The following is a 27,528-nucleotide window of genomic DNA, read 5'->3' on the forward strand; positions in this document are numbered from 1 at the left end:
CTGGGATCATGACCTGAGCCGAAGGCAGACATTTAACCAACCAAGCCACCCAGGTGTCCCTGGGATTATTTTTCTTCCTTATCTGTTTTCTGGAAAATTACAAGGGGGATGGCACCCCTCACAAATATGAGAAGACACACAGATCTATAAAACTGGCTGGCCTCCAGAGAGGAGGTAGAGGACTCCTATGTCCCAGCAGGCAGGCAGCCTGTGTGAGAGGAGTTAATTCAGGCAGTGGGCTGCAATTTCTGACCGACCCTTGACACCCACCTGCTGTGGGATCTTAGCCAAGTCACTTAAGCTGTGTCAACATTCATCAGTCTCCTTATCTGTAAAATGGGCTAATGATAAACCTATGTCATGCGGGGTACAGTAGGGGTTGCAGTGTAGAATAACAGAGCCCGTAGTAAGCACTCTGTAAACACCAGCTGCTGGTATTGCTAAGAAGGAAGGAGTCATGGCTCGGGGAATCCTAGGCTAGGGCCACGAAGCATTTCGAGAAGTTAGAAGGCGTATCTGACTACCTAGTTTTAGGTTTTGCCGAGTGTAGGAGGAAGGAGGAGGAATTTGGTGGGCCCAAGGGTCGGGGGAGTGGGTGGGGGGTGTCTGTGAGCAATAACACAGGGAGGTCAGCGCAGAGTCCTGATGGCTAGTGGGAGTGCCTGGAACATGGGTGCTGGGCTCCACGGGTTGAAGGGAAATGGAGTGGGGGGCCTGAACCCACCCCCACCCCAGCGCCCAGGATCTTTGGACTTGGGGAAGGCTGGCCCTGGGTTCTGAGAGAGAAGGGGATGGTGAGAGTCCCTGGGGGGCCGGGACCCTCTCAATCCTCATGTTGCTGTGTTTCTGCTTGTTAGGGGAGTGAAGAAAGAAGACAAGACTCTGGCTGTGGGAATCCAGTTCATGCTCCTGAGAGTTTTGGGTAAAGAACCTTCCTGGGACCCTTAGCTCTGACACCCATGGTGTGCTGGGCCCAGGGGCACAGGGGTGAGCAGGACCCAGGTCCTGACCTTAGGGTTTGTGGGACCCTGGCAACAGATTGGACCTGGGACCCTGGAGGTGGGTGTATGAACAGCAGTAGAGCCTTCTAGCAAGGCAGCACCAGCATAAGGGCTGGGCTTGAGGGCCAAAGACTTATGGGACAAGAGACCCCAGTGGCTCTGGGGGGGTTGTGTCTGCCAGGGAGCAGGGAGGTGGGTAATGCAGTTACACCGGACCCCATTATCCCCTGACCACCTCCTCCTGCAGCCTGGATGCCCAGCCCCGTGATCCACGGCAGCGCCATCGACACCACCTGTGTGCACTGGGCCCAGAGTTGTGGGCGTCGGGCCGTGTGCCGCTACTATGACCATGACTTGCTCCGAAACCGGTGAGACCTGGGGTGGGGGCTGCCAGGGCCTCTGGGAAGGCTGCTAGAAATATTCCTGGGGTCCCAGGTAGGAGAGCAGCAGGGACAAGAGGCCCATTCATATCCCACTACAAGGCAGCAGGTCTGTATCTTACACTGAGCTCACAAGTCCTATGACCCAGCCATGGTCCCTGACTGTTACAGATGAAGAAAGAGAGAGTTAAAGCAGCCCAAGGTCACACAGCTGATAACTGGCAAAACTGGGTCTTGAACCCAAGTGGTCTAAGCATGGTCTGTGCAGGAAATGTATCATCATGATTGAGTGTGAGGAGAAGGGAACAGCCCAGCTGTGAGAGAGAGACAAGGAGTTGAAGTGGGGTTGGGAGAAGGCCTCTCTAGGACACAGGAGGCCTGGTATCCAGCCCAGATCTGTCTGTCCATCAAGAGACCTGCGTTTTCTGGAACCGAGTCTTCCCATCTGTGCAATGGGGAGCCCAAAGGAACCTGAAGACCAAGAGGCTGCTGGGATGGGACAGGAGGTTGGAGGGGACTTGGTGACAGGGCTGGGAGCAGGGAGCTGGTCACTGCCAGCTCTGCGGAGGGCATGGCTCTATGGGCTGGGACTGAACAGGGCATTTCCTAGAGGAAGAAAAATCGAATAAGAGCCTTGGTGAGTTAGGCAAACAGGGGAGAGGGAATACTCTTGTGGCAGGTGGGGTGATCTAAAGTTGCAACTGTCAGGCCCCCTGAATTCTTCAACAGTCAGAGAGAAGCAGGCGTGGCCCAGGCTACAAGTTGGCTAGGGACAAGGCAGGGAGGATGCCCAGGCTTCTGCCCCCCACCCAGTGCTCCTTCTGCAGAGCTTCTCCCCCTCTATCTGGGAAGGGCCCCCATAGGGGTCAACTCCAGGGGCTTCCCTGTCTCCTCAACAAAGGCCATGGTGATGGGGCTACTGCCCTGTGGCCGGAGGCCTCTTTCCCTGCCTCCCCCCCCAGGGCTTCAATGTCTCTGACCACACATTGGTGATGGCTGACCTTGCTCTGGCCCACCCCGAGGACATCCAACCCCTAAACAGGGAGGTCCTAAATTCACGGGTCCCTTGGTCTTTTCCAGGTTCGTTGGCCTCCAGGTCTTCTTCAAGACAGGCTCCCTGGCCTGCTTTGCCTTAATTTTGGCCATCCTAAGGCAGCAGGACAAAGAGGAGGGGACCCAGGTGACCGTATCCACATCTGGCCTACAGCAGCAGCTGTTAACATCAGGGCCAGAAAAGAAGCCTGAGGAATCCAGAGTGTGAGCTGGTCGTAGAGGGGCAGGAATACATTCTCTGGGCCCTTTGCCTAATCTTGGGTGTCAGGAACCCTGTTTTCCAATTCCAACTCCTCTGCTAACTTACTCTGTGACTTCAGGCAAGTCACCCTCTCTGGGCCTTTGTAACTCATCTGAACCAAAGAGTTGTCTAGGGGTTTGGTGTGTTAGCCACTTGTAAAGCATGCATGATGGTCTTCCCCCTTCTTCTGCCAGCCGGTCAGGCTGACCTGAACCCAGGCTTTCCTGGCAGAAGGACTGTTTCTCTTTCCCCCAGGCCCTAGAATAGAGAAGTAGACCATAGCAGGCTAGGCTGCCATGCTTACCAGAGCTGGTACTAGCCCAGCTCTGCCGCTCGCCTGGAACAGCCCACCCTCTCTCGGCCTCAGGCACCATCTCTGATGGGTAGAAATGGACTTGCCAGCTTTTAGGCTCCTTCCAGCTATGGCCATCTCTGTGGTCAGGATGCACTCAGGTCTCCTCCCTAGCCCGGCTCAGCCTGGAGGCGGGGCCAGGACAGCCTCTGTCAAGAAATATCCATTTGGCGCCCCCTGGAGGCAGAGCTCTGAGCTCTGAGGGGTGCCCACCAGGGAGGAAGCTGGCCTCACACTCAGAACACTCGGGCTAGTCAGGGCCTTCAGCAAACCTGGCGTGAGGGCCCCTTGGGGCACTTAGCTGAGGGCGCAGCTAACTCTGTAGACTCAGGAAATTCTAGTCCTTGCCTCAGGGAGCCACAGTCTGGGCCTGGTCTCTGCCTTAGGGGCTCCAGGGGGTAAGGAGATTCAGGCCCCACATTTGGGCATTTTCTGACTTCAAAGACCAAACACACCCAACACACATTCACTGGTACTTATGCATGGCCAAGGCTTCACTCACTGACCAGGCCCCACCAAAATCACTGTGACCCCTGTGGACTAGAATCCAAATTTCACCATTTCCTTTCGGGTGCCCCAATCCTCGTTGCCCGTCGCTCTGTAGATAATGTCTGGTTCTGTGATAACCATGTTTTGGGGGAGACACCTGGTTCTCTGTGATGCCTGAGTTGGTGTAAGGACCTGTTCTTTGCAGGGCCAAGGAGTGAAACGTCTGGCTCTGGGTAAGGAGGGCGTCTGTGGAATGCTTGGGTCTGAACCAACTGGTCCTTCAGTGGGCCTTGTCTTGTTTTATGGCCAGTCTTCTCCAGCCTGGCTGTCCCTCCGGGGAGGGGGAGAGAGTTTTCTGATGTACCCCAGCCCATTCTGTTGTCACCACATAGCTGACCTGGCTGGGACCTGCTGCGTGGGAAGCAGGAGACAGAGCTGTCAGCCGTGGCTTCCCAAGCCCGGTGTCCAGCCCTGTGCTGGAGGCAGGGGAGAAGCTGGGGGGGCAGGAGGAGGGCACTGGGGGCCCATGTGGCTCTGGCCCTCTGAATAGCTCCTGTGGCTGGACTGTGAGGTTCTCCCACATGAAAGAAGAGGAAGATGAAGGTACAGAAGTTCTAACTCCTATTTTGATTCTACTGGTTGATAACTTCAAATGTTTAATAAATATCTGAGCCTGTATTTATCAATGTCAAGAATTTCAAGGTTTCTTCCAACAAGATGAGGTGATTCATATGTGTATATTCCTTCTCCTTCCCTCCTGTTTCCCAGGTTTTGCAGAAATATTTTGAAATTATAGACACGGCTTATTATTAAATTTGTTCTTGCATAATGTCTCTTATATTACAAAATTCCTTTCTTGCAAAGTGCATTAGAATTTGCAGCAACCACATTATTTCTAGTTATTTAGATTTAAGTTTTACTGGATTCATTGTTCACTGTTATTTCTTGCATACAACATCGTTCCCTAGCTGTATATTCTGGTCTAATTTTCATTTGACTGGGTTACTTCCTCTAATAATGGTTTTAGAAATGGAATAAGGTCATGAAGCTTTCCAAGTCCTCACCTGTTCAGATTCTTGTTCACATTTTACAGAAGAGGAAATAGTTCAGAACGAATAAGCAACTTGTCCAAGATCATACAGAACATAAATGGTGGAGCCAGCGTTTTGTGGGAACGGAAGCTTATACACTTTGGGGAGCCCTCTTTATGAAGAAGAGCACAAGGGGCCCCTGGGTGGCTCAGTGGATTAAAGCCTCTGCCTTCGGCTCAGGTTATGATCTCTGGGTCCTGGGATGGAGCCCCACATCGGGCTCTCTGCTCAGTGGGGGGCCTGCTTCCTGACTGCCTCTCTGCCTACTTGTGATCTCTGTCTGTCAAATAAATGAATAAAACCTTAAAAAAAAAAAAAAAGAAGAAGAAGAAGAAGAAAAGCCCAAAACTTGGTAAGAAAGTGAATATTTATGTAGAACGAGAAAAGAAGTCAAGGCAAATACATCACACAATTCAGAAAAATAGCATATATTTTACCAACAGTTGTGCACACGTCTAAAATATGTTTTCCTCCGCCGACGACTGGCAGGATTTTCTGTAGCCTAGCTTCTGGTTCTGTCATTGCAAACCTCTTTTCCCTCTGTTGCCCAGGTACTTCCAGGGCCAGGCCACATGAAACACCTTCATGCCCCAAAATGACCTCTGGATATGACACATTGATGTCACAATGCTGATTGAGTTGGACATGGATGGGAAGATTCCTAGAGGCCATTCTCTACATGCAGGTGGTTAGCAATAAGTTATCTAGAAACAGAGGTGACTGAGAGCCATATAAATATATCCCAACAAACCCAAATTAAGTTGATCCCCAACTCACCTGCCCCTTAGTCAGATCCCAGAAATGCCCACTGGCTTCTCCAACCACCTCACATAAAGAGGAACTGGGACACAAGTAGTTGGAGTAGAAAGAACTAGCAATCTTAACTACTTGTGATTAAAGTACCTCACCTTTGCAAATTTCCCAAGAACATGACAATGTGAACACATTGCAGAGGCCCCTCCCTGGGCCTGAGGAGAGACGATGATACTCAAGCAACATTAGCCTCATGCTGAGTCCGCCTCTGGATTGAGCTGAGATTTGAAGGAGAGGGTGAGGTCCTTGTGCTTAAAACCTCCTGGGCTGGTAAGGGTGAGAAGTCATCACAAGAGAGACATAGGGCTGAGAGCCGGGGTGGAGCAGGTCAGCACTGGAGGGGATCCCAGTGACCAAGAAAGTCCAGGGAGCAGCCCTCTTTTGGCCTCTGGCCAATGAGGACCCATAAGCAATTACATCTGTGAGCTCACTTTCTTCTTAACCAGCATCCAGAAGCTGGGAGAAAGGCACTGTCTCCATGCTAGAGCTGACTGGTAGTAAAATCCAGCAGTTTCTCCTGGAAGCAGAATGAACATCCTGGGGCGCCTGGGTGGCTCAGTGGGTTAAGCCTCTGCCTTTAGCTCAGGTCCTGATCTCAGGGTCCTGGGATCGAGCCCCACATCAGGCTCTCTGCTCAGCGGGGAGCCTGCTCCCTGCCTCCTCTCTGCCTACTTGTGATGTCTCTTTCTCTGTCGAATAAATAAAGAAATAAATAATCTTAAAAAAAAAAAAAAGAATGAACATCCTGATGCCTGGCTCAGAGGCCCTTTGGCCCATAGACCCATGCTAGAGAGTTGCAGCAGGGATATGCCTCTCCAGAGCCTGGAGCCGGACGCCATGCATGGAATGCAAATAAACGAAGAGAAAGAACCCAGCACCTTCACCATTCTTTGGCCCTAATGAATCCTTTCCCCCTAATAGGCCCCAGCATGTGTTCTTCCCTCTACCTGAAGGGACTTCATCCCCACCCCACTGCTGGCCTCTTCATCCCACTTCATAAAGTCCTACTCAACCTTCCAGACCCAACTCAAAGGCCACCACCTCTAGGGAGAAAGCCTGGTACAGGTAATGGAGAGTGGATGACAATCAGCTTAAAGAATGATGAAAGATGGATCTGCATTAAAATCACACACAATCAAGGGGCGCCTGGGTGGCTCAGTGGGTTAAGGCCTCTGCCTTCAGCTCAGGTGATGATCTCAGGGTCCTGGGATCGAGCCCCACATCGGGGTCTCTGCTTGGCAGGGAGCCTGCTCCCGCCTCTCTCTCTGCCTGCCTCTCTGCCTACTTGTGATCTCTGTCTCTGTCAAATAAATAAATAAAATCTTCAAAAAAATCACACACAATCATATAAACACCTGAGCCTCTGATTTCAGAGGTTGGAGACCATCTGAAGCCTGGCTGTAGACCTCCAGTGGAGCAGAGTGAAAAGAACAGAGGTTTAGAGTCAGAGAGATTTGGGTTCAAATCCTGACTGCCACTTATTCACAGCGTAACCCTGAATAAGTGATTTAACTTCTGTTTCTCCACTTATATAGTAAGGCTGGTCATTCCTATCTCCTGTCTCCCAAAAGTTGTGAAGACTGAGTAACAACACACTCGCTCAGAGGCAGCGCACCGGTTGACCGATATTTGTAAGTTTCCTTCCTCTGTCCCTGAAAGAATTGAAGGAGCACAGAGAGCATGGGGGCGGGACCGGGGATGAAGACAGAGGGAGGAGGCACCACTGAGGGGAGACACACTCCCTTTGCTGCCCCGGCTGCAGCTCTGCTTGTCTCCAAATCTCCCTTCCACTGTCAGCCAGGGCTCAGCCTGCCCAGTCTTATCTCTCCCCACAGCCACCCTGGGACAGCTCTTCCCAACGAGATTTACATTTTTATTGATTTTCTTTCTCCCTTCCAGAGCAGTCCCTTCCTCTGCTTCCCCTTTGGCTGTAAAATGGGCTTACCCTGGGAAACAGCAGGTCTGGGGCTGGCCAAGAAGTGATGGTTCAAGGCTGGATTCAGCCACCATTGACTCATTCATTCAACGACCCAACCAACCAACAAATCCTACATGGCTGCTCTGCACGCCCGCACTGGCACTGCTGGGGACACAGCCAGGGTCGGATACAGCAAACTCCCAGGGTAAGCAGATAAATTGACAAATGGTAACAAAAGCATGACTCATCGTTTAGGAGAAGGAAGAAGAGGAAGCTATGTACTCTTCCTGGGGCCACCAGGAAAGGCTTCCAGAAGAGTTAAATCAGAGCTGACGTAGAAGATTAGGCAGGAAGTCTGCAGGTGGAGAAGATGGGAATGGGCATGAGAAACACCAGGATGAGCAAAGACAGGGAGGCACGAGAGAGTAAGGTGCATCTGAGGCATGATATGAGAGCAATGTGGCAGGGGTGTACCGTGTGTGCAGGGCAATCGGGGGAGACTGGAGAGCTGAGGCTGGAGACCAGCGGGGACCAAGCCTTGCGTTCCCGCTGAAGGCTTTGGATATCTTCCTGAGGGCAAGGAGGAGCCCTTGAAGCATTGATTGATGGATTATTCCATTGACTGGTTATTTTAAGCAGGGAGTGACAGGACAAGATTTGTGTTTTAGAAAGGCTGCTGGCTGCACCATGGGGGCTTTGAGTGGAAAAAGGAAGCTGGAGGCCAAGAGCTCAGGCAGGAGCCTGGTGCACTAATCAAGGGGAGAAGTAGGAGGCCTTGAACCGGGTCAAAAGAGGCATCTTAGAAGTGGGGGCATCTAAGCTGAGTCTTGAAAGATGAGTAGGAACACACCAGGTGGAGAAGTTGGGAAGGGTGTCCAGGGAGAAGAAATGGCACAGATAAAGTCTCAGCATACAGAAAGTTCCCGGAAGGCTTGGGGAATTTCCACTAGTTCAGCCCGGCTGTGGTGTGGCCTAACAGAGAGGTCATGGTGAGGGATGAGGCTGAAAAAGTGGGTCCGGGCTTTCAATTTCTCTCTGTGTTCTCTGTCTCTTGAAGCTAGACTAGGGTGATAGAGAAGAGGGAGCACTTACCACTTACGCAGAGATCGCTATGCGGGACTGCCTCCCTTCTAGACTGTGAGAGCCCTGGGTCAGGGGTGCTCCATACTCAAAGCAGACCTTTCCATGACCAGGACCCTTGGCATTTTCAAAATCCCCTCATGCCTGATCTTTGAGGTTTCCTAGTGAGACACGTGGAAGGAGGATTATATTCCCCATACAGCAGACAAAGAAACCACAGCCCGAGAAAAGTGCAGGAACTTGTTCAAGGTCACTCAAAAGCCTCTCAAAACTCTGCTGTTTTTTCTGATACAACTTCTTGTCCTGGAATCACATATACATACTAGATAATAGAGCGGCTGCTAACTACATGGTTGGAATGAAAAGTAAAAAGGAGAAAAAACACATCAAAGAAAGAGACCACATCCTCCCATTCCCAGTTCCTCTACCTCACCCTGCAGACATCCCAGCTGAGAAAACAGAACCAGGTTCCTTCTGTTCTGGAATCCAATGGCTATGAGGGCACATCCCAGCCCTGCCACTGCCCAGGTATGAAAAGTCACTACCCTCATCTCAGCGTCAGTTTTCTCATCCTAAAAATGGGAAAAGCAAACTCCACCTTTCAGGAATGGTGCGAGGATTTAATAGGACAATATAGAACTACAGTAGTTACAGAGGAACAAACTACCCCAAACCCCAGCAGCTTAAAACAACATGTGTTCATCATCTCACACAATTTCTGAAGATCGAGAACCCAGAAGTTAATAAACTGGGAGACTGTGGGGTCAAGACGTCCCGTGAGGTTGCAGTCAGGGGTCAGCCAGGGCTGCAGTCATTGGAAGGCTTAGCAGGGATCCACTTCCGGGCTCACTCTGTGGTTGCTGTCAGGACTCCTGACAGCTGGAAGGTGGTCAAAGGGTTTAATTTTTAGGCAAGCCTCTCCAGAAGGGTACTCTTGCCGCGGTGGCTAAGTTCCTCTCGAATGAATGATCTAAGAAAGAGAATGTGTACTGCCAAGATGGAAGCCATGGTGTCTTTTATGATGTAATCTTGGAAGTGGGAGACGATCACTTTTGCCACAGTCACACAGACTAGCCCCGGTATAATGGGGGAGGGGAACACAAAATAGTGTGAATACCAGGAGATACGGATCATTGGAAGCCATCTGGAAGCTGGTTACAAGCAGCCAGAGCAGTGTCTGACGCACAATAGGTACTTAGTCCCTAGTAGCTGCTATTATTCCCCCAACGCTTCTAAACTGAAGGGGACAAGATCTGAACATGGAAAGATGAGAGAGCTCGGCAAAGTAGACTTGAATTGGGTGATGCTCCATTACATGGTAGAAGAGGGTGTGCTGGACAAGGGTGGAGACCAGGTCAGGCTCCCTGGCAGACATAAAGAGGACAGGGGAAGCCAATCCAGAGAGGAGACAGAGTAAGTGTGGCAAGCACTCCTGGTTGCCTTCCCACAGCCAATTCCCTCTTCTGTGTTCTAGTAGCAAGGTGCTAGCCACAGGGATAACCAAACCATCCATGGAAACGCCTTCCTCTCACCAGTGAGTAGTCTGAGTGGACATGGGACCTCATTTTGGTCAATGAGATATAAGGGGATGGTCTGCTTGCAAAGATCCCCTCCTGGATAAGACAGGGGCATGAGAGGAGAAGACCCTTTATATTCCCATGGCCTTTCTTCTTGCTTGGGAAGACATGGTGCTTGGTGCCGCATCAGCTATTTTGCGAGGCAGAAGAGTCCCTCTCAAAGCTTAGAATGGGGAAGGCCTAGGTCGTTAGACGTGGTTGAGTCACCAGACAAACCTGGATCTACCTTCCTTTGGTCTCCTTATTAAAGAAACAAAAGGTTTAATTAAGCCTCTTAATCAGGTATTCTCTCACTTGCATTCTAACTGATTCAATGAGTAAAGTATTCCATTTCCCTCTGGAGTTATTTATTTTTTCCCCCAAGGAAGACAGAGTGGAAATATAAACAGGAAAGTGACTTGGCCTGGGAGGCAGGAGTCCTTGGTCTAACCCCAGCTCTGCCTGTGAGTTGCTCTGTGATCTTGAGCAACTCCCTGCCCCTCTGGACCTCCAATAATTATAGCTAATATTTATTGACTTCTTACTGTGTGCCAAGCACTCCTCTAAGAGCTTCCCTTGCATTATCTCATTCAATCCTCACATCGACTATTATTCTCTTCATTTTATGGATAAAGAGACTGAGGCCCAATATATTAGGTAATTTGTCCAAGGTTACATATGAAGTTAGTGCTTAGTGCTGGATCTCTGGATTCTGCACTGAGGCTCGTTCTCTCTCTAAAAGCCCAGGCTCCTGACCATAGTGCTGTACTGCCTGGCAGTAAAAGGAATTCTCTGGACAAAATGACCTCTAAGGGCCTTTCCAGCTCAAATATTCTTTGATTTGTTGTCCCATTTCTAGCGACATGATGAACAAACCAGCTTATCCTAGAGAAGAAAGAAATAAAGACTGTCTTTAGCCCACTGAAAAGCTGTCATGTGAGTGGGAGATTAGACTTACTCAGTGTAGCTCAGAGGACAAGAACTGGACTAGTGTGGGGACACTACAGGGAAAGAGTGCAGCTTATATAACACAGAGCTTTCTATTTGCCATTCAGCAGTGGGTAGAGGTAGGCCCAGAGGTAATGACTCTCCTGTCATGAAGCTCGTGCAAGCCTATGTTTGATAAACCTTTGACAGAAGCACTCCACTGAGTAGAGCTGGGACTAAATGGCTTAAACCTTATGGAGGAAATTAAATGGAATAATATGCTTGATACTCCCAGCACCATAATTGATACACATAGTGGGAGTCCATAAACTGGGGTTTCTTTTCCCTTTTGACACTCAGATTCTTGGATTTTAAGAATTTCTAATAAGGACTTCTAGCTCTTTGGGTCTAGTATTTGACAGTTCTACAATTTTAACACACTGTGTTCTGTCCTGCTAAGATGCTATGGTTTTAATAGTCTAACTATCCATGGTTGTGTGGCTCTAGAAGCTGAGAAGTCTATGAGTTTGTAACCTAATAGTTTCTAGCTTTAACAATCCCAGATTCAATAAAGAATCTCTCACCCGCCTCAGAAACACAAAGGAGTTGATCCAAATGCTGTGCTTCTGTGCTTCAGTGGGCTGGACATACTTGAGGCTACTCCCTCTGCCCATATTATCACTCCATCGCTATCCCCCATCCCAGCATCAGACTCTCCATTCCAACCAACCCTCCTCCTTGATCTCTACACCTCCCCCACTCTATCTTTCCAAACACCAAGTAGGTACATTCACTCTCTATCTGCTAGTGATTATTCATTGAACAAGGACCTTCTCTGTGCCCATGTCTGTGTTTACTCCAAAGGGGATACAGGGTATGAGAAGGTACAGTCATGATTCTCAGGAGGCCTAAGATCTAGAGATCCAAGCCTCTTGTTTTCCTTTAAGCTCAGCTCAAGCTCACCTCTACCAGAAAAATTTCCTTGATTAACAATATCTAGTGCCAATAACCTCAATCACAGGCATGAAGATCTGAGCTCTTCCATTGGTTATTGTGCACATTTTAACTCATCTCTCCATCCTGTCTTCCTGATTATAATTGAGGTTTCCCCCTAAACCAAGAACATGTCTCTTTAGCCAGAAAAATTTTTCCAGAGGAAGACCATGTCTTCCTCTATAAGACTAGAGGCTCCATTTGACATGGGCCATGCCTCCCTTATATCACACTTGAGTTAGATTTAAAGACAGAGTGACATTCCTCCACCAGATTAATAAATCCTCAAAGACAGTTCATGACTCTATCTTTGGACTGAGGATTTTATAAAAGCGGAAGTCACATCTCCCTTTAAGATGGGGAAGTCCCCAAGGCCAAGAACTGGGCCTCCACCCTCATACTGGGGTCCATCTCCCTGAAAGCTAAGGGTCTAGGGCTTTCCCTTCACCTCCTATTTCTTCAATCCTAGCTGAGGACTCTGGCCATAAGAAAGGATATTTTCTCTAAAGATGATAAACAAATTAATGGAAAAGGGAAGATTCAGAAGGCAGAATAGGAACTCAAGCCTCTTCCCAACACGTCCTGACCTTTTCTTGCTGTATCCCAGGCCATCTCCTAAAAGCTAGCTGCCGGCCCTCTGCCCAGAATGGACCCCTCCCATTTCTCCCAGCATCTCAGAGCAGTAAGTGAAGATGTCAGCACCTCGGACAGTGCCCAACCCATTACAGTTCTTGGAGCCAGCGGAAGCCAAGCTCTCAAACTCCCTTAGCCCCTGGGTGATGGATTTCCTCGTTTCTCAATTTGATTAAACCCAATAGATAACCAGAGCGCCTTGTTCCTTTCTCTTCTCTCTTCCTGATGAACATAATTAACTCCGTCAGGCTGGGAATACTTGCTCTTAAATACTGCCTGCCCAGCCCCCACTCAGTAACACACGGTCAAAAACATTTGGAAGACACATGTTCCTTCCTGGAGAATGGAGGTGGGAGAGGAAGCTTTTCCTGAGATATATAGGGGTTGTGACTGGAGACTGAAAAATGGTTGGGTAAAAAAAACCTTGAGCTGAAAGTCAGGAAATCTGTTCTGGCTTTGCTGCTAATCTAGATATGATCTAGAACAAGTCACATGCCATTTATGAGCCTATTTCTCCATTTATAAGATGACGATATTGGGCTGGAGGATCTCAAATGCTGTGTTCAGTGCTAAGATTCTACGTGGGGATGGAAGGAGCTTTAAAAGAGAGAAAGGGAAGGAGACTGCCTCAGGGAGCATAGCAAGCTCATGGCAAAGTTGGTTTTGAATTCATGGCTCCTGACTTCTACTTCAGTGCTCTTCCCCTTGCACAGAACTTCCCCTTCATCCATATTACAGAATTTCTTGCCTGGGAATGAGGCTGGGGAGGTTGAAGACAGCTGGGATTGAGTTTATTGGTGCAAACAAAAGAAAATAAAATTTAAGATATGTGGCAGTGTTGATGTCTCTGTAGAGAGCAGAGAACTTAGTAGAAATAATTAAAATTAGGGGAAAAGGACCACCTGATAGAGACAGAAATTCAACTCCAAACTCAGAGAACCCCAGAAAGGTTTTGTTACCTCTCCAAGGCCATCCAGCAATGCAACTGCAGAGTCCTCCTAGAAAGAAAGAGTGAACTCTTATCCTGATTAAGTGTTGGGGGTATCCCTGTCAGAGAAGAGAAGGGAAAATATTAATCACCAAGTATATATTAAGTTACTAATGTGTGCCCAGTTCTGTATTAGGTACGTTAGTGGGGGTATAAAGAATAAGATATGACATCTTTCCTCTAGCAGGATATGTTATTTCTTCTACTCGGAATTATATATAATGCATTTATGTATGTCCAAACACCATTGTCCTATTAAGACCCAAACCAAAAGTTTATCCTGGGGGAAAGGCTTCCATGACCATATCCAGATGCCACTTCTCCCTCCTCTGAATCCCCAAAGCATTTTCTTTGTCCCTGTTTTACAGTACTCACCATCATTTGGTTTGCAGGCTCCCAAAGAGTGAGCACCTATATTTTACCCACTTTTAAATCTCTCAGAATACTCAACACAGACTTGAAATGTAATAGAATCCCAGAAAGTACTTGAAGCATGGATGGATGGTTAGATGGATGAATATAGATGTATGGATGACTGGGAGAGGGAACAGATGAAGAGATGTATGCATGTATGTATGTATGGGTGTGTAGTTTTATTGATAGATGGTGGATGAATGGATGGATGGACAGTTAAGTACATGCTCAGATAGGAAGAGAGAAATGTATAGATGGGTAAATAGGTTGGTAGACAGGTAGATGAATGGACAGATGATTGAGTGCCTGAATGAATCTATGGGCAGCTGAATGGAATGGTATTTAAGCAGATAGTGGGGTTGGTGAATGGATGGATTAACATATAGTTGGATAGTTGTGTGGGTTAATGAGTGGATGGATAATTACATAGTAGTTACATGACTGTGTAAGAAGAGAAATGTTCGAGTAGATGGTAAAAAGAATTACGGGGAAGAAAGATGGAGATGTTCCTAATATCACAAAGATCATTTTCATGGAGACTCCATTGTCACAAAAATGACAATGGGTATTTGCTGAATCTGTGCATAAGCTGAGTCAAAAATGTGCTAAAGTCTCAAAAGATCTCAGGCAATATCAGGCTGTATCAGTGGAACTCTAATATCAAGATCAGAAAATGTGACAGTCCTGCTCTGACCTGAGCTGTTCACACGGCCCTGGAGTCTGTATTCTGCTCCATGCATCTGGAGAGGTGATGATCTTCATGACTTGTCCCCATAAGAGATACAGTGAGGAGTAATATATAAGGTCTACCAAATGGGGAACTGGTGAAAGAGGCAGGTGTTCATCCTGAAGAACAACCATCATATCTCAGGATCTGACTGGCTGTCCTGGGGCATGGCCTGTGGCCCCAGAGGGAAAACTGGGTCCCAGCAGAAGTCACAACACTGATATCTCAGCCCCATGCAAGAAAGGCCATCATACAAGGGAAGGGCTGTCTTAAGGGAGTGAGCTCCCCATCTCTGTGGGTACGCAAGATCTGGATATCCTTTATCAGAGAAGCTGCAAAGTGAAGATTTGCTTGGTGTAGAAAGTAAATAAAGACAACTCCAATGTCTCTTCCTACCCCCAAATTAAATCATCTGTTCATCCCTCATTTCTCAATAAATTATGTTTTGATATACCCTGTGCTCAGATTGGAATGCAGGGAATTTCTGTCCAGAGCTGAGGGCTGGGGGAAATTTGAGATAGTGTTTTATGGGACCCTCAACTTTCTCCTCATGTAAGACTGGGGTTTGAGAAATGAGGTGGAGATGAAAATGTCCTTTTAGAGACCCAGAGGACTGAGGAGGAGGAGAATCAGAGCCACTCAGAGCCAACCCATGACCTAGATTCCTTGTAATTAATGAGCCTACGTCACTGACGTGTTGGCTTCTGATCAATGCTGTCTCCCCAACCCCGCCCAGCTCGCTGGTATGAGAAGATTAAATCAATTAGGAGGAGGAGATCTGGCTGGCGCTGGTTGGGAACAGAGGATAATTCACTTACATAACAGGGGATTGAGGTTTGGACTTGGCCCTTGAGTAATGGGAGTGGATCCTAGACCCCAATCCTCTGAGATGAGACTTCAGGATTTAGGAGTGAATGCAGAAAGGGCAAAGGGAGTCCAGGGGAAGGGGGAGTGATAACCCTAAGCAGAGGCCCATCTTCCATCTTCCTGCTGAGAACTAACCCCCTGTTCCCTGGGCTGAGAGAGAGAGCCGAAGTGAAAAACCACTCTTCTTACCCCAAATGAGAGGGGTCCTAGCCACTAGGATTGTTCAACAATGAAAATCTGACCACGCCTCTCTCCTTAGCCTGGCATTTAAGGCCCTGAAAACTCTCCTGCAACATATCCTGCCTCCAAGAGGTGGGGGTGGGTAAAGAGGAAACCAACAAACACGTCCTGGTTTTCCCTCTGTGCCAGATCCTGGCTAGGCCCTGAACGTACAGAGTGAAACAAATCCAGTTCCCTGAGAAGTGTTGCCTTGTGTAGGAGGACTCATACCTGCAACACTCTGCTAAGTGGTATCACAGAGGGCTGCATGGGCAGGGTGCAGAGGGGACCTAGACAGTGAGGGAGGCCTCCCAGGGCCAGTGCCAAAAGGCTGCCTGGAGGAGGCAGTACTTGCACTCAGTGAGCCTTAAAAGAAGAATGGATTAGTGGGAGTTCTTCAGGCTGACCCAGTTGAGGGAGGGCCTTGAGCAGAGGGAACAGCATGTGTAAAGGCATGGCAGTGAGACTGCCTGGCACACATTCAGGGAACTAGTTGGTGTGGGTGGAGCCTACAGCAGGGGGTAGGAATGGGGGAGATGAGGCAGGAGACATAGCCAGGTCCAGGTCTCACTTCTGATGGCATGCCAAGAAAGGACTGAAGCAATAATCCCAGAGTCTCTGACCAATCCACACTTCCCAAGCACTGACATTATGCCAGGCCCTGTTCTAGAACTGGGAGCAGGTGGGGGTGGGGGAAACAGAGATGAATGAGACTTGGGCACTGCCCTTCAGAAGTTCTAGAAGGACACACAGATATCCCCCCTTATATAGTACCAGCTTGGCTCCAGACGGGATTCAGGCCTGAATGGTCTCCCTGGAGTTCCACTTGCTGGCTGATCCTACCTTCAGTCCCCTGCCTGAGACACCCAGGCAAGCAGTCTTACTGGCCAAAATTGAGCTGGCCACTGGGGATCCATTCCTGGACGCCTAACTAGCCTCCTGAAGATCAGTCCTATGATGAGCAAAGTCCCCTAAGCAAATTCAGAAAAAGAGAACCAGTGATGGTCTAAGATGATATTCTGGGGATGGAGGCAAGGTATAGATGAAGAAATGTTTAGGAGGTGGACTGGAGAGACATACCAGGGTTTTTCTCTTGGGCCATGCCATCTTATGGGAAATGCAGATCGGGAGAGGAAGAAAATGAGCTGCCAAGGTCTCAGGCTGCTTAAGTCACAGGATTCACCTGGTGGAGGTCCAAGGAGCCTGAGGAATTCCAGTGAACAACACACAAGTTGCCTAAAGGAAGCAAACATAGAAATCCATCCCTTACACACTATCTCCTTTAATTCTTTCTTTCAGCAGCTCTGAGTAAGTCCTCTCTCCAGGCTGGCTCTGTCTGGGCTGAGCCGGGAGGCAACGATCTAGGATCATCCTGTTCTTTGTCCAAAAGGCCAGCAGTCAGCACAACACATCTAGCACATTCAGGAACTTCTGCATTAAAACTTTGGCTGGTAATTAAAGCGAGAGCCTAAAATTTATTTCACTGTTGAAATATTTAGGATCTAACCTTTGTGGTTGCAAGCAACAGAAACTGACTCAGACTAAGCAAAACAGAAAAGAAATTACTAGCAGTTCCACTGGGCAGCTCAGAATGGAGGATAAAGCTAGAGAATCAGATGAGTGGGCACCTGAATTCACAGCCAAGGTCATACCATAGGGGCTGGTCCTGATGCCTCTAACAGTATGGCCTGTGCATTTCTTCACACCCAGATACGGCACTGTTGCATGACATAAGTGCAAATAAATTATCTCTTTTAGAGTTTATTTATTTATTTGAGAGACAGAGATTGAGAGAACAGCGGGAGGAGGGGCTGAAGGAGAAGCAAACTCCCTGCAGAGAAGGAGCAGAGAGCCTGACCCGGGACTCCACCCCGATGCTGGGATCATGACCTGAGCCAAAGGCAGATGCATAACCAGCCGAGCCACCCAGGAGCCCCAAGCACAAATACATTCTAATGAATCTTCCTGCAGCTTCACTAACTGTCACATCAAAATCCTGAGCCAGAAACGGCTGGCCAAATTGCTACGGGGTGGCAGTGGGAGAGCATCTGGCCCCCTTTGGGGGCAGAAATAGAAGGTGGGGTCCCACCTTCCATAAGGACTCACCTCCTGGGAGATTCATTCAAAATATAAAAATTTATTTGTTTTAGGCAGCAAAAAAAATGTGACAACAGTCTACTACATGTTCACAGAGGACTAAGTGCTAGATGCATTACCAGATGTTTCATTTACACACATCTGTGAAGCAATTCTCTGAGTGATGGTTGATCTCATTATCTAGTTAAGGAAATTGAGGTTCTAGAGGTGAAAGGAACCTTCCCAAAGTCACTCAGCTACTAAGAGATAGAGCCAGGATTTGAAAACAGGTAGGTCTGTTTGTGTAAGTAGGTTCCACGCCCAGTGTGGAGTCCAAAACTGGGCTTGAACTCATGACCCTGAGATCAAGACCTGAGCTGAGGTCAAGAGTCAGAAGCTTAACTGACTGAGCCACCAGTGCATCCTCAGGTGGGTTTTGTCATTTTTGTTGTTACAAATACCTTATGCAGTCTCCCACACTGTAAACAGAGCACTTGTACTTAGGGTTACTAACGTGTTTAAAAAAAAAAAAAAAAGTGGGGCAGAGAAAAATAACTAGATGCAAATATTTCAATGTCTTCACACAACAATGGGAAATTGGGATTATGAGTAATTTTTTCCAGCTTTTTAATGTTCTCCTATACTTTCTTTAAAAAAAAAAAAAGGCAAAATAAAACTTAGAGCATGCTTTACCTAAAAAATCCTAAGGGGGAAAGAAAGTAATAAAACAGTTTTAAAGAGGAGAGTGGTGTTAACACAGTGATGGAGAAACTATGCATAGGAAAAAGACTAGAAGGAAATCTGTCCAAAAGTTCTCTGCATAGTGTGATTATGGGGGTGTTTATGTTTCTTTCAACTTCCATTTTCCAAAATTTCTCCAGTGAGCACACTCTAAAAAAAAAGCAAAATGACTTTTTAAAAACAAGCATGAACTGATATTAAGGAGACAGTGCTGCCATGGTTGGGTCCTTTTAAGTTCCCGTAGTCATGTGTAGAGTGGTTTGGAAGTCAAGGCAGTTCCAGGTTTCCCGGGGCAGCTTGGCGGTCCCTGTAGCATCTGGCCCTGTCAACCTGGACTGCGGCCACCGCAGGTTATCTCAGGGGGATGCTCTGAGCCAGGGTGGGAATAACCCAACATTCCCACCTCTTGTAACAATGTGTAAGTGATCAGGCCCTGCTACACTGTGAGGATTTGGCCCCTGAAGCTGGAGTCCTCCTCTCTGTTGGTTTTCTCTCTCACCTCACAGGCTCCAAGGTTCACCTTCCCCTCTGGGAATGAGGCAGGGCTGGTCAGTCATGTCAAAGTTTAGGCCCCTCTGAATGGCAAGTCCCTAGTCCCTTCTCTTCCTTAGCCCCCAGGGCCGTGGATGGACAGAGAATGGAGGTTCAGTCCTGGCCTGGCCTCAGTCTGGTGGGGGAGTCAGTCTTCTAATTTCAGGGAGATTCTAGACTATTCCCTGACTTAGGAACATCTCAATCAGATGGAAGAAGCAGTCCTTATTTTCCAGGAGTTCCAGTGTGATGCAGAGAAGAGACGAGAGAGTGGGGCTGATTCAGTCTCAGCCAACCTTGACTCCAGAACCTTCTGTCCCAGGACTCCCACACCTCTCCAACCCCTCTTCCAGGTGGGATAGTCAACTGCCATGGCCTTCCCTGGCCTCCATGGCCCTCTGGTCCCCCCACCTTCCCCACCTCCCCAATCACATGGAGGTTTCTTATGTCCTGTATATCCTCTGGCAAGTCACACTCCAATCCCCACCCTGGAAGAGTCCCCCCCACCCCACCCTGGCTCCTCAGTTTCTCCCCAGCCAAAGCAAGGGAGCTGGATACTCTCAAAGATCCTCCATCCCAGTGGAGACATTGTTAGCCCCTTCCCAGACCTTCTCTCTCCCTTCTCAGCTTCTTATCTAATCTGCTCCCACTCTTCCTCCTTCCAGGTACGTCCCCTACCGGCAAAGCCCCCAGAACCTCCAGGCTAAGACCCTCTTTGGCTCTTGCAGTGGCCAAGCTGCTGCAGTAAATTTTGCAGTGGGTAGAGCAGAAGTGGCCAGGGAGGGAGTAGGGCTCAGGCCAAGGCCGAGGTCGAGGCGGCTGGGCAGGGCAGGCGGCCAACCCCAACAGCCCCAGCCAAAGCTACCTCAGCAGCTTCTGCAAACCCTAGCAAGGCATCTCCGCTTCGGTGGAGCTCCAGAGTGGAGAGGCTTGAGGGGGAGGGGAGCGCTTGCTGAGGTCAGCACAGCCTCCAGAAATCTCTCCAGAGGAGGAAGAAACCACAGAGAGTCCCAGCCCAAACTGGACTCCCTAGGGAAAATGACTCAGGTCCTGGAAAGCTAGAATCCAGGGTTGAGAGGGTACCCAGAGGACACCTGCTAGGAACAGGAATCTTCCCTACTCCCCCATGGGCCCACAGAACCCCTGCTCTTGTGCCTTCTGGAATAGGAGGCTCATTCCCTTCTATAGCAGTCCCTTCCTCTGAGAGTCCATTCACGCACCAATTATCAAATTGCACCCCACCCCCAACGCCTCCTCTGTGCCAGGATCCGTGCTGGCCTCTGGGGATGCAGAGATACATGTGGTCCCTGACCTCATGGAGCCTACCATTAAAGGGGGAGGCAGACGCCAACCACCCTCTGCAGTGAAAAAGCTCTAGAAGCCCAGAAGGGGCTTTTGGGGGGTCAGGTACTGCCTCTCAGAGCAGGCAATGGACCCAAGGGGGCCTCGGTAAGCAGGCAGCTTCAACTGTCCCCTAAATACTGTCAACTCCAGTTCTGCATCTCCAGCCCTGACATGGCTGCGAAGTCCAACCTTAAATATCTACCTGCCCATTCAACTTGGATGCCTCTGTGTCTCTAATGCAGCAGCACCAAGGCTGAGTTCACCCTCTCTGCCCAACTTGTTCCTGCCACCATGCACAAACCAGACATCCCAGAGCCATCCCTTCCTTGGCCCCAGCAACAAGCCCCCCACCCCTCCCATCTCCACACCACCACCGGCCCCAGCTCCACTGTCTCCCACCTATACCGCAAGCACTTCCTTTGTCTTCTCATACTTGGGCCCACTTCAATCACATAGTGATGCAATCTCTCAGAAAAGCAAAGAAAATTGTCACCTCTCTGCTTAAAAGCCTTCGGTGGCTTCTTCTTGCCTTTGGGATAAAGATTAAAATCTTGAACAAGACCTGCACGGCCTGGCCTTTACAGACCTTTCCAACTGTATCCCAGCAACCCACCCCCCATCTCCAGACCTCTTGTCTCTGGCCCACCAAGCCCGTGCTCTGGGCTCAGACTTCTGCAAGTGATATTCGCACTGATGGCCCATGGCTTCAAAAATTTGGGTTGCCCTCCTTCCCTCTTCCAAATGACTCCCAGGACATCTCTTCTTTGCATGTACCCTGGCCCTGAGCATCAATCTCAGGCCCCTAAAGGAAGAGCTGTGGCCGCAGCCAGTGGTTACAAAGTAACTGGCAGGTTTGGAGCCCAAGGTTCCAGAACCTTCCAGTGTTCCCAAAGGAAAACCCCTGACTCCAGTTCCCAGATGCCTTCCAGATCTCCCACTCCTCTGCTGCTCTCTTCTTCCATTCCTCAGCTGTGAGCTGGGGTGGGTGGGGTGGTGGAGAATGGACAACCTCCCCGTCACCGCGGCCTGGTTTCTCTATGGGCCTTCCAGTGGGGCCCAGAGCTGAAGGGTAAAAGAAACCAAGTGTCCAGGCTGCTGCACCCCACCTGGACTCGTGAGCCATGTGCTCCCTGAGCTCCCCAACAAGCCAACCAGGCTCAGGCCTCAGGCCAGGCACTGGCTCCTCCGTGCAGTGTGCCAGGACTCCCTGAAGAAGGAGGCCCAGTTTTCCCTGGGGCTCCCATGGCATTTGTGTGCCCAGCACTATCAAATTTGCCTGTTGTGTGGGTTTTTCTCCCCAAACAACTCAGCTTGCTTCGAGGCCACATGATTTCATCTCTGTACCCCAAGCCTGGCTCCAGGGTGGTCCCAAAAGAGAGGTTCAAAATACACTTGGCATTATAATTTGGGATTAGCATCACATAAATATATGTTTTCTTGTTTTTTCCCATAACTGCCATTAAACTCTGTCTCCTTTGTCTTGAACATTATGCAAGAAGGTGGACCTACGAGTCTGATCAGCCTCAATTTTGAGCTAAGCTCCCCCTTTACTAGCTGTGACTTCAAACCAATGCTCAGCTTCTCAGGGCCTTGGTGTCTTTCCCTTATAAAATGAGAACAATGTCCTCCTCTGAGGGTTTTCATAACTAAGTGAGTCCTCTTATGCAAAAGTTATAACATACAGTATGTGCTCAATAATCCCTTTCCTTCTCTCCACCCCGGCCTTTGAGCCCCAAAAAGGAAGTTGGCATTTACTTCCATGAACTTGAACCTACGATCGTCACTGATACATCAAGTCAATACAGATCATTTTGAATCCCAGTCCTGCCCCTGACACAGTCTACAGATTCGATATCCATCTTTTATTTGGCTTCATCCAAGCCCTTCAAAAAGACATCAGACCAAGCATATCAGCACGGAAGACTGAGTCCTGAGCAGGGCTGTAGTTTGCTCTCCAGACTGCCATTGATCCACCAATCAATTTTCCTCCACCAGCTGTCCAGGCAGCTAGGGATTCCCCTAGAGTATCACTATTTGATCCTGCCCCTCATCTTGCCATAAAAATACTTTGGGAGGTGTTCCAAATGCCTTTTTGGAATCAAGGTTCTCAGGACTCTGACAGACCCCTAATCCACCACTCAGGTTCTCCCCAGAGAAGAGAGGGGAAATTAGCCTGACTTCCTTTAAGCAAACCAACCTCTGCTGGGTCCTGGGAAGCCCTACATTTTCTTCTACTTTCAAGGACACAGATCATTCTCTTTCTACCATCTTTGCTAGTGCTGTTAAATCTGCAGAATTTTTAGTCTTCAGTGTAAAGTCTCACATAGAGGTGATCGAATTAACACAGGCGACTTGCCTACAACAAACAGTTCAAAACACTTAAATGAGAACCTCCCGCTCCCACAGGAAATCTGCTTTCCAAATGAATGAAGGTTTTCTATAAGAAGGTAATTGTCCATCCTGTTCTTCTGACTCATTATAAAGGTGGAATGGTTAAATTCAAATAATGGCTGTCTTCTTGTACTATTGAGCCAAACATTCACTTGTTAAAAATATAACAACATTGTATCTTAATAAAAGCTTAGCTGTGTATTTTAAGACCAAGAAAACAAGCTTGGCCAACTGTGATTTTCAAAGTTTTGTAAGATTGAGAACACAAAAAGCCAGACAAGAGGGAGCATAATGAAATCCAACAGGAATAATTTGTAATTAGAAAACCCCACGCAATTCTTCAGCCAAGGATAATGGTGATCCCTCTTAAAAACACATGTGTCCCATGCTGGGCACTGATGAGCCTAATCAGACACACTCCACTGACATTCTTCACAATGCCGAGGGGCCCCTAATTGCTGGTGGGTGCAGACTGGCAAGCTTCTGCTGCTGCTCTCAGGAGATGATGATGACGAAGGGCAGGCCTGGAGCCAAAGAGCCAAGGGTGGGATCCCAGCCCTCCTCCTACGCCTTAAACAAGTTACTTAGCCAATCTGTGCTTCAGTTTCCTCATCTTTAAAATCAGGACTAATGGGCACCGGGGTGGCTCCATCAGTTAAGTGTCTGCCTTTGGCTCAGGTCATGATCTTGGGGTCCTGGGATTGAGTTCCACATCGGGCTCCCTGCTCAGTGGGGAGCCTGTTTCTCCCTCTCCCTCTGCTGCTACCCCTCGTGCTTTCTCTCGCTGTCAAGTGAATTAATAAAATCTTTTAAAAGTTCTTAAAAATAAAATAAAATCATGACTGAGAATCACTACCTTTGAGGCTGGCGGTTATAAAGACAGTGGCTACGTGAAGTCTATCTGACCAAAATGTTTTCTCTCCTATTTCCCAGTTGCTACTGGGCTGATCATACGAAGGGCCGGTGGGGGGGGGGGGGGTCTCCTTCCCTCTCCCATCCTGCTGCCTCTCTCCTCTGTTAGGGATGCTCAGCCTCTTGGCCTGTGTGGGGGAGCGCTATGCCCACAGCAGCCCTGCCCTGAGGCCCAGTGTATCCTCTCCTCCTCGATGCCCCCCGCCCTGCTCTGGACCACAGCCTGGCCCTGGCCCAGCTGGCCTGCTGGGGATCGGCCCAGGCTAAGCAGAGGTGGCTTGACTCCAGCAAAGGCTAAAGGTTCTTCATTTTGTTTTCTGCTTTGGCTTAACCATCTGGGGTGGGTGGGAGGATAGGAGGAGTGGCAAAAAGGAGAGAAGAAATGCACTGTTCCTGCACGTCTTCCTCCCCTGCCTCCCCCACAGCCGGGCACAAACTGTGTTTTGGCCTGCACTGTCCTCAGAGCCAGCAAAGCTGCCCCAGGGGTCCCCTGCACGACGTCCCAGAGGATAGAAGTGATCTATCTCTGTTGTGCCTCCATCTTCCCTCTGTCCCCCTCTTTTTATGTCCTTCCTTGGATCAGCCTGTCCTGCCTCTTGAGTGGAACAGCTCTTCCCTGCACTAGCCGTACGCCTGCCCCTCCCTGGGCTGTGCACTGGGACACAGGCGATGATGCAGGCCAGGGCTCTGCCCTCTGAGCGCTCATTTTTGAGCACCAAGAGCCCAGGCTGCCAAGCACACAGCCTAAGCTGGACTTTCCACTCGGCCCCTTTTAAGCTGTGTGATCTTGGGTCAACTACTTAACCTGAGTGTCCACTTCTTAATTTAAAAACTGGGGCCAAAGTACCTCCATTTCAGGACCACTGTGAAAATTAAATACAATCATGTATGTAAACCTCTCGACTTAGCACACTGTGTACGGTCGATGCTCACTTGAGTCTGTCTGCCTTCCCTCCCTCCCCCCTACCCTTTCCTCTTTCTCCAGAGCCAGCTGCCTCTTCTGGAGGAGAGAGCCATGACAGGTCTATGGGAAGCTGCAGAGCCCACCCTGAGCTGCGGATCAGATGGGCTTGTGTGGGGCTAAGCCCCATGCTGTGTCATGTGGGGGTGCAGCCATGGCTCTGCCTGCCATGCTGTGTCGTAGGGGGCTGCAGCCATGGCTCTGCCTGCCAGGTGCTTTCTTTCAGAAGTAGACTCAGGCCTCTGACCTCCTTTTCTCTCTCTCAGTGGCTAATTAGGGCCAATTGTGGGCTCCTTTTTAGCCTTTCCTTTTCTGAACCTCCAATTGGCTTCTTTTTTCCTTCCCCAGGGCAGGGCTGGAACACACTGGCAGGCCAAGTTGAAGCCCCTGCCACAGCAGGCAGTGCACTGAGGAGGGGTGAGGGCAGTGTATGCCGGCTGTGCCATGGGAGCTACTGAGGCACAGACTCGGGTTGGCCCAACACAGCACTGCTTAGGCAGCTGTCCACACATCTGTCTTGAGGTTCCTATCCTAAGTCTTGGAATATGTGGGACATCCAATAATCAGTGTTCTGGCTAGACTTCCAGATCTTCCTACCCACCCAGGGTCTTCCAGAAAGTGATGGGCCCCTAGAGATTCCCAGGGAACTCTGCCCTTAGAGTTGGGGGGAGCTACCCCAATGCACCTGAAGCTGAATGTTTTCTGGGACACAGCTGGGGAAATCTAGGAATTCAGAATCTGACCTGCTGGGGGAAGCCAGCACTTGATCATCCTGGCCAGTGTAAGGTGAGAAAGGCAAGAAGTAGCTCCTGGGTAGCAAGAACCTCTAGTTCTTGAGGTCTAGTCTGGTGGCAAAAGATGATCTAAGTACAAAGAGCAGGGCTCTCTGCATGTTCCTTCATAGGATGGGAGCTCCTGCACTCCAGAGATGGGAAATGAGTCAGGTGTGAGTCCCAGGGCCAAGGATTAGCAGCCAAGGGGGCTGAGACCCAAGGTGGGACCCAAACATCTTCAATCACTAAGACCAGACTGAAACCACAGTGAAATAAAGATGCTCTAGGTGCACAGAGAGGAGGACCTCAGTGGCTGAAGCCAGGCAGGGCTGCCCCTTACAAAGAAGCACAGATTCATGGAAAGGGTAGGCATGTCAGGGCGATGTTATATAATATAGGAGCTTTGAGAAGAAGCAGAGAATAAAGCAGAGAGCAAAGGAGTCATCAGGAAGGCTTCCTGGAAGAAAAGTATCACTGTGAAGGTCAAGAAACCTGGCCTCAAAAGTTCAGGAGATGAACTGAAGGTCAACCGTCTTGAGCGCCAAGGTCTGGGTTACCTTTGCATACCAGGTGGGGGCCAGGGCAGTGATGCTGGAAATTACTCAGGCCAAGGTGTCCTCCACCCTCCAGCTCCAGCGGGCGGGAGGCTGCCACATGTTCTCATCACGCCTTCTCACCTGGAGCCAGAGCCTGCTGCCTGATGGCTCCTCTGCTAATGGCTTCCAGGTGTGTCCTTGGGCCCCTGGGGGGAGACATCCTGGAGGACACACCCTGTCCAACCTAAGTCCCACCCTTCTGGTCACCTTCAGCAGCAGAACCTGGGCTGGCCTAGGGCGGGCCACGAAGCACTAGTGCAACCTCACTCCATTGGGGAGGAGTATCAGAGGTCACACTGAGCTCTAAGCCCCCTCAGCAGTGGCATTTCTGGTCCTTGGCACCTTCAGGCCATGGGAGCCAGGACAATATGAAAGTTGTCCTGTGGAATAAGATGGCTGGAAGTCCTGTGTTTCTGGGGAGAAGGGTTGGCCTGGTACCTCCCTATGAGACAAAGTATGTCTATGGGTCTCTCCATGACTATGGGGCTGTTTCTTTCTTCCTTTTTTTTCTTTTTTTTAAAGATTTATTTATTTATTTATTTGACAGAGAGATCACAAGTAGACAGAGAGGCAGGTAGAGACAGAGAGAGAGAGAGAGAGAAGCAGACTCCCTGCGAGCAGAGAGCCTGACGCGGGACTCGATCCCAGGACCCCGAGATCATGACCTGAGCCGAAGGCAGCGGCTTAACCCACTGAGCCACCCAAGTGCCCTGGGCTGTTTCTTTCTTAATATCTCTAACTCTCTCTGTATGTCTGTCTTTGAATCTATTTATCTTTATTTATGAGACTACATGTCCATGTGTTTCTCTGTGTATTTCATAGCAAAGCCCTCCTTGACTGCAACAACAAACTCCCTCACTGTTTATGGCCTAATAAATGGAAGTTCAAGACTTCCCTTGCTGCTTCACCACCCTCAGGCCTTAAGTTTTCATTCCAGAGTGATTTCCAGCCTAAATGGGAGGAATCTGATTCATGCTCTGCTGGGGGTGACTTGGACCCAAGACAGGAAGAGGCTCAAGGCTGATGAACTGCAAAGCATCAGTGCCCCTGTGGCTTGGGGAAGGCCCCAAACTCCAAACACCTTGTGTCACTGAGTCCATCTTCTGGTATTTTGGTCCAGGCTGATGCTGGAGTGAATCTGTGTTCCTGGACAAGCGCTTACATGGACCACCAGTTTTATCATCACCATTCGCACCACCGTCTTCTTGATCACCATCACAGCTACCATCGCCACCACTACTGTTATTATCCCCTCTAATACCACCAACACCACCATTACCATTACTGTTCCATCAACGCCACAGTTAGTACACCACAGTCACCCTCTCCATCAGTGCCATTGTTCTATTACTAATATCAGAGATTTCTAGTTACTTTTCAGTAGCTATTTCTCCTTCTTTCTTAATAATAAGGACTACAACTTTTTGCTGGGCACATCACCTCCCAGTTCAAAGACTATTA

The 27,528-nt window shown here is 49.2% G+C and overlaps 2 protein-coding genes across 3 annotated transcripts in view; one reads left to right on the forward strand and one right to left on the reverse strand.

The window, feature by feature from the left end:
• The window catches only part of SLCO2B1 (solute carrier organic anion transporter family member 2B1), a 45,533-nt gene extending 41,179 nt beyond the window's left edge, over nt 1–4,354 (forward strand). For both annotated transcript variants that reach the window (XM_059410913.1, XM_059410923.1), the window contains 3 exons: nt 858–922; nt 1,249–1,369; nt 2,462–4,354. In XM_059410913.1, coding sequence (XP_059266896.1) covers nt 858–922; nt 1,249–1,369; nt 2,462–2,642 — 367 coding nt within the window. In that variant the 3' untranslated portion in view covers nt 2,643–4,354. The remainder of the gene's footprint in view (nt 1–857; nt 923–1,248; nt 1,370–2,461) is intronic.
• LOC132017478 (olfactory receptor 2AT4) overlaps nt 1–27,528 on the reverse strand; it is a 111,628-nt gene that overhangs the window by 75,680 nt on the left and 8,420 nt on the right. The gene's annotated exons all lie outside the window — the stretch shown is intronic.

This window comes from Mustela nigripes, chromosome 1, assembly GCF_022355385.1.
Source record: "Mustela nigripes isolate SB6536 chromosome 1, MUSNIG.SB6536, whole genome shotgun sequence".
In the NCBI taxonomy this organism is placed as follows: Eukaryota; Metazoa; Chordata; class Mammalia; order Carnivora; family Mustelidae; genus Mustela; species Mustela nigripes.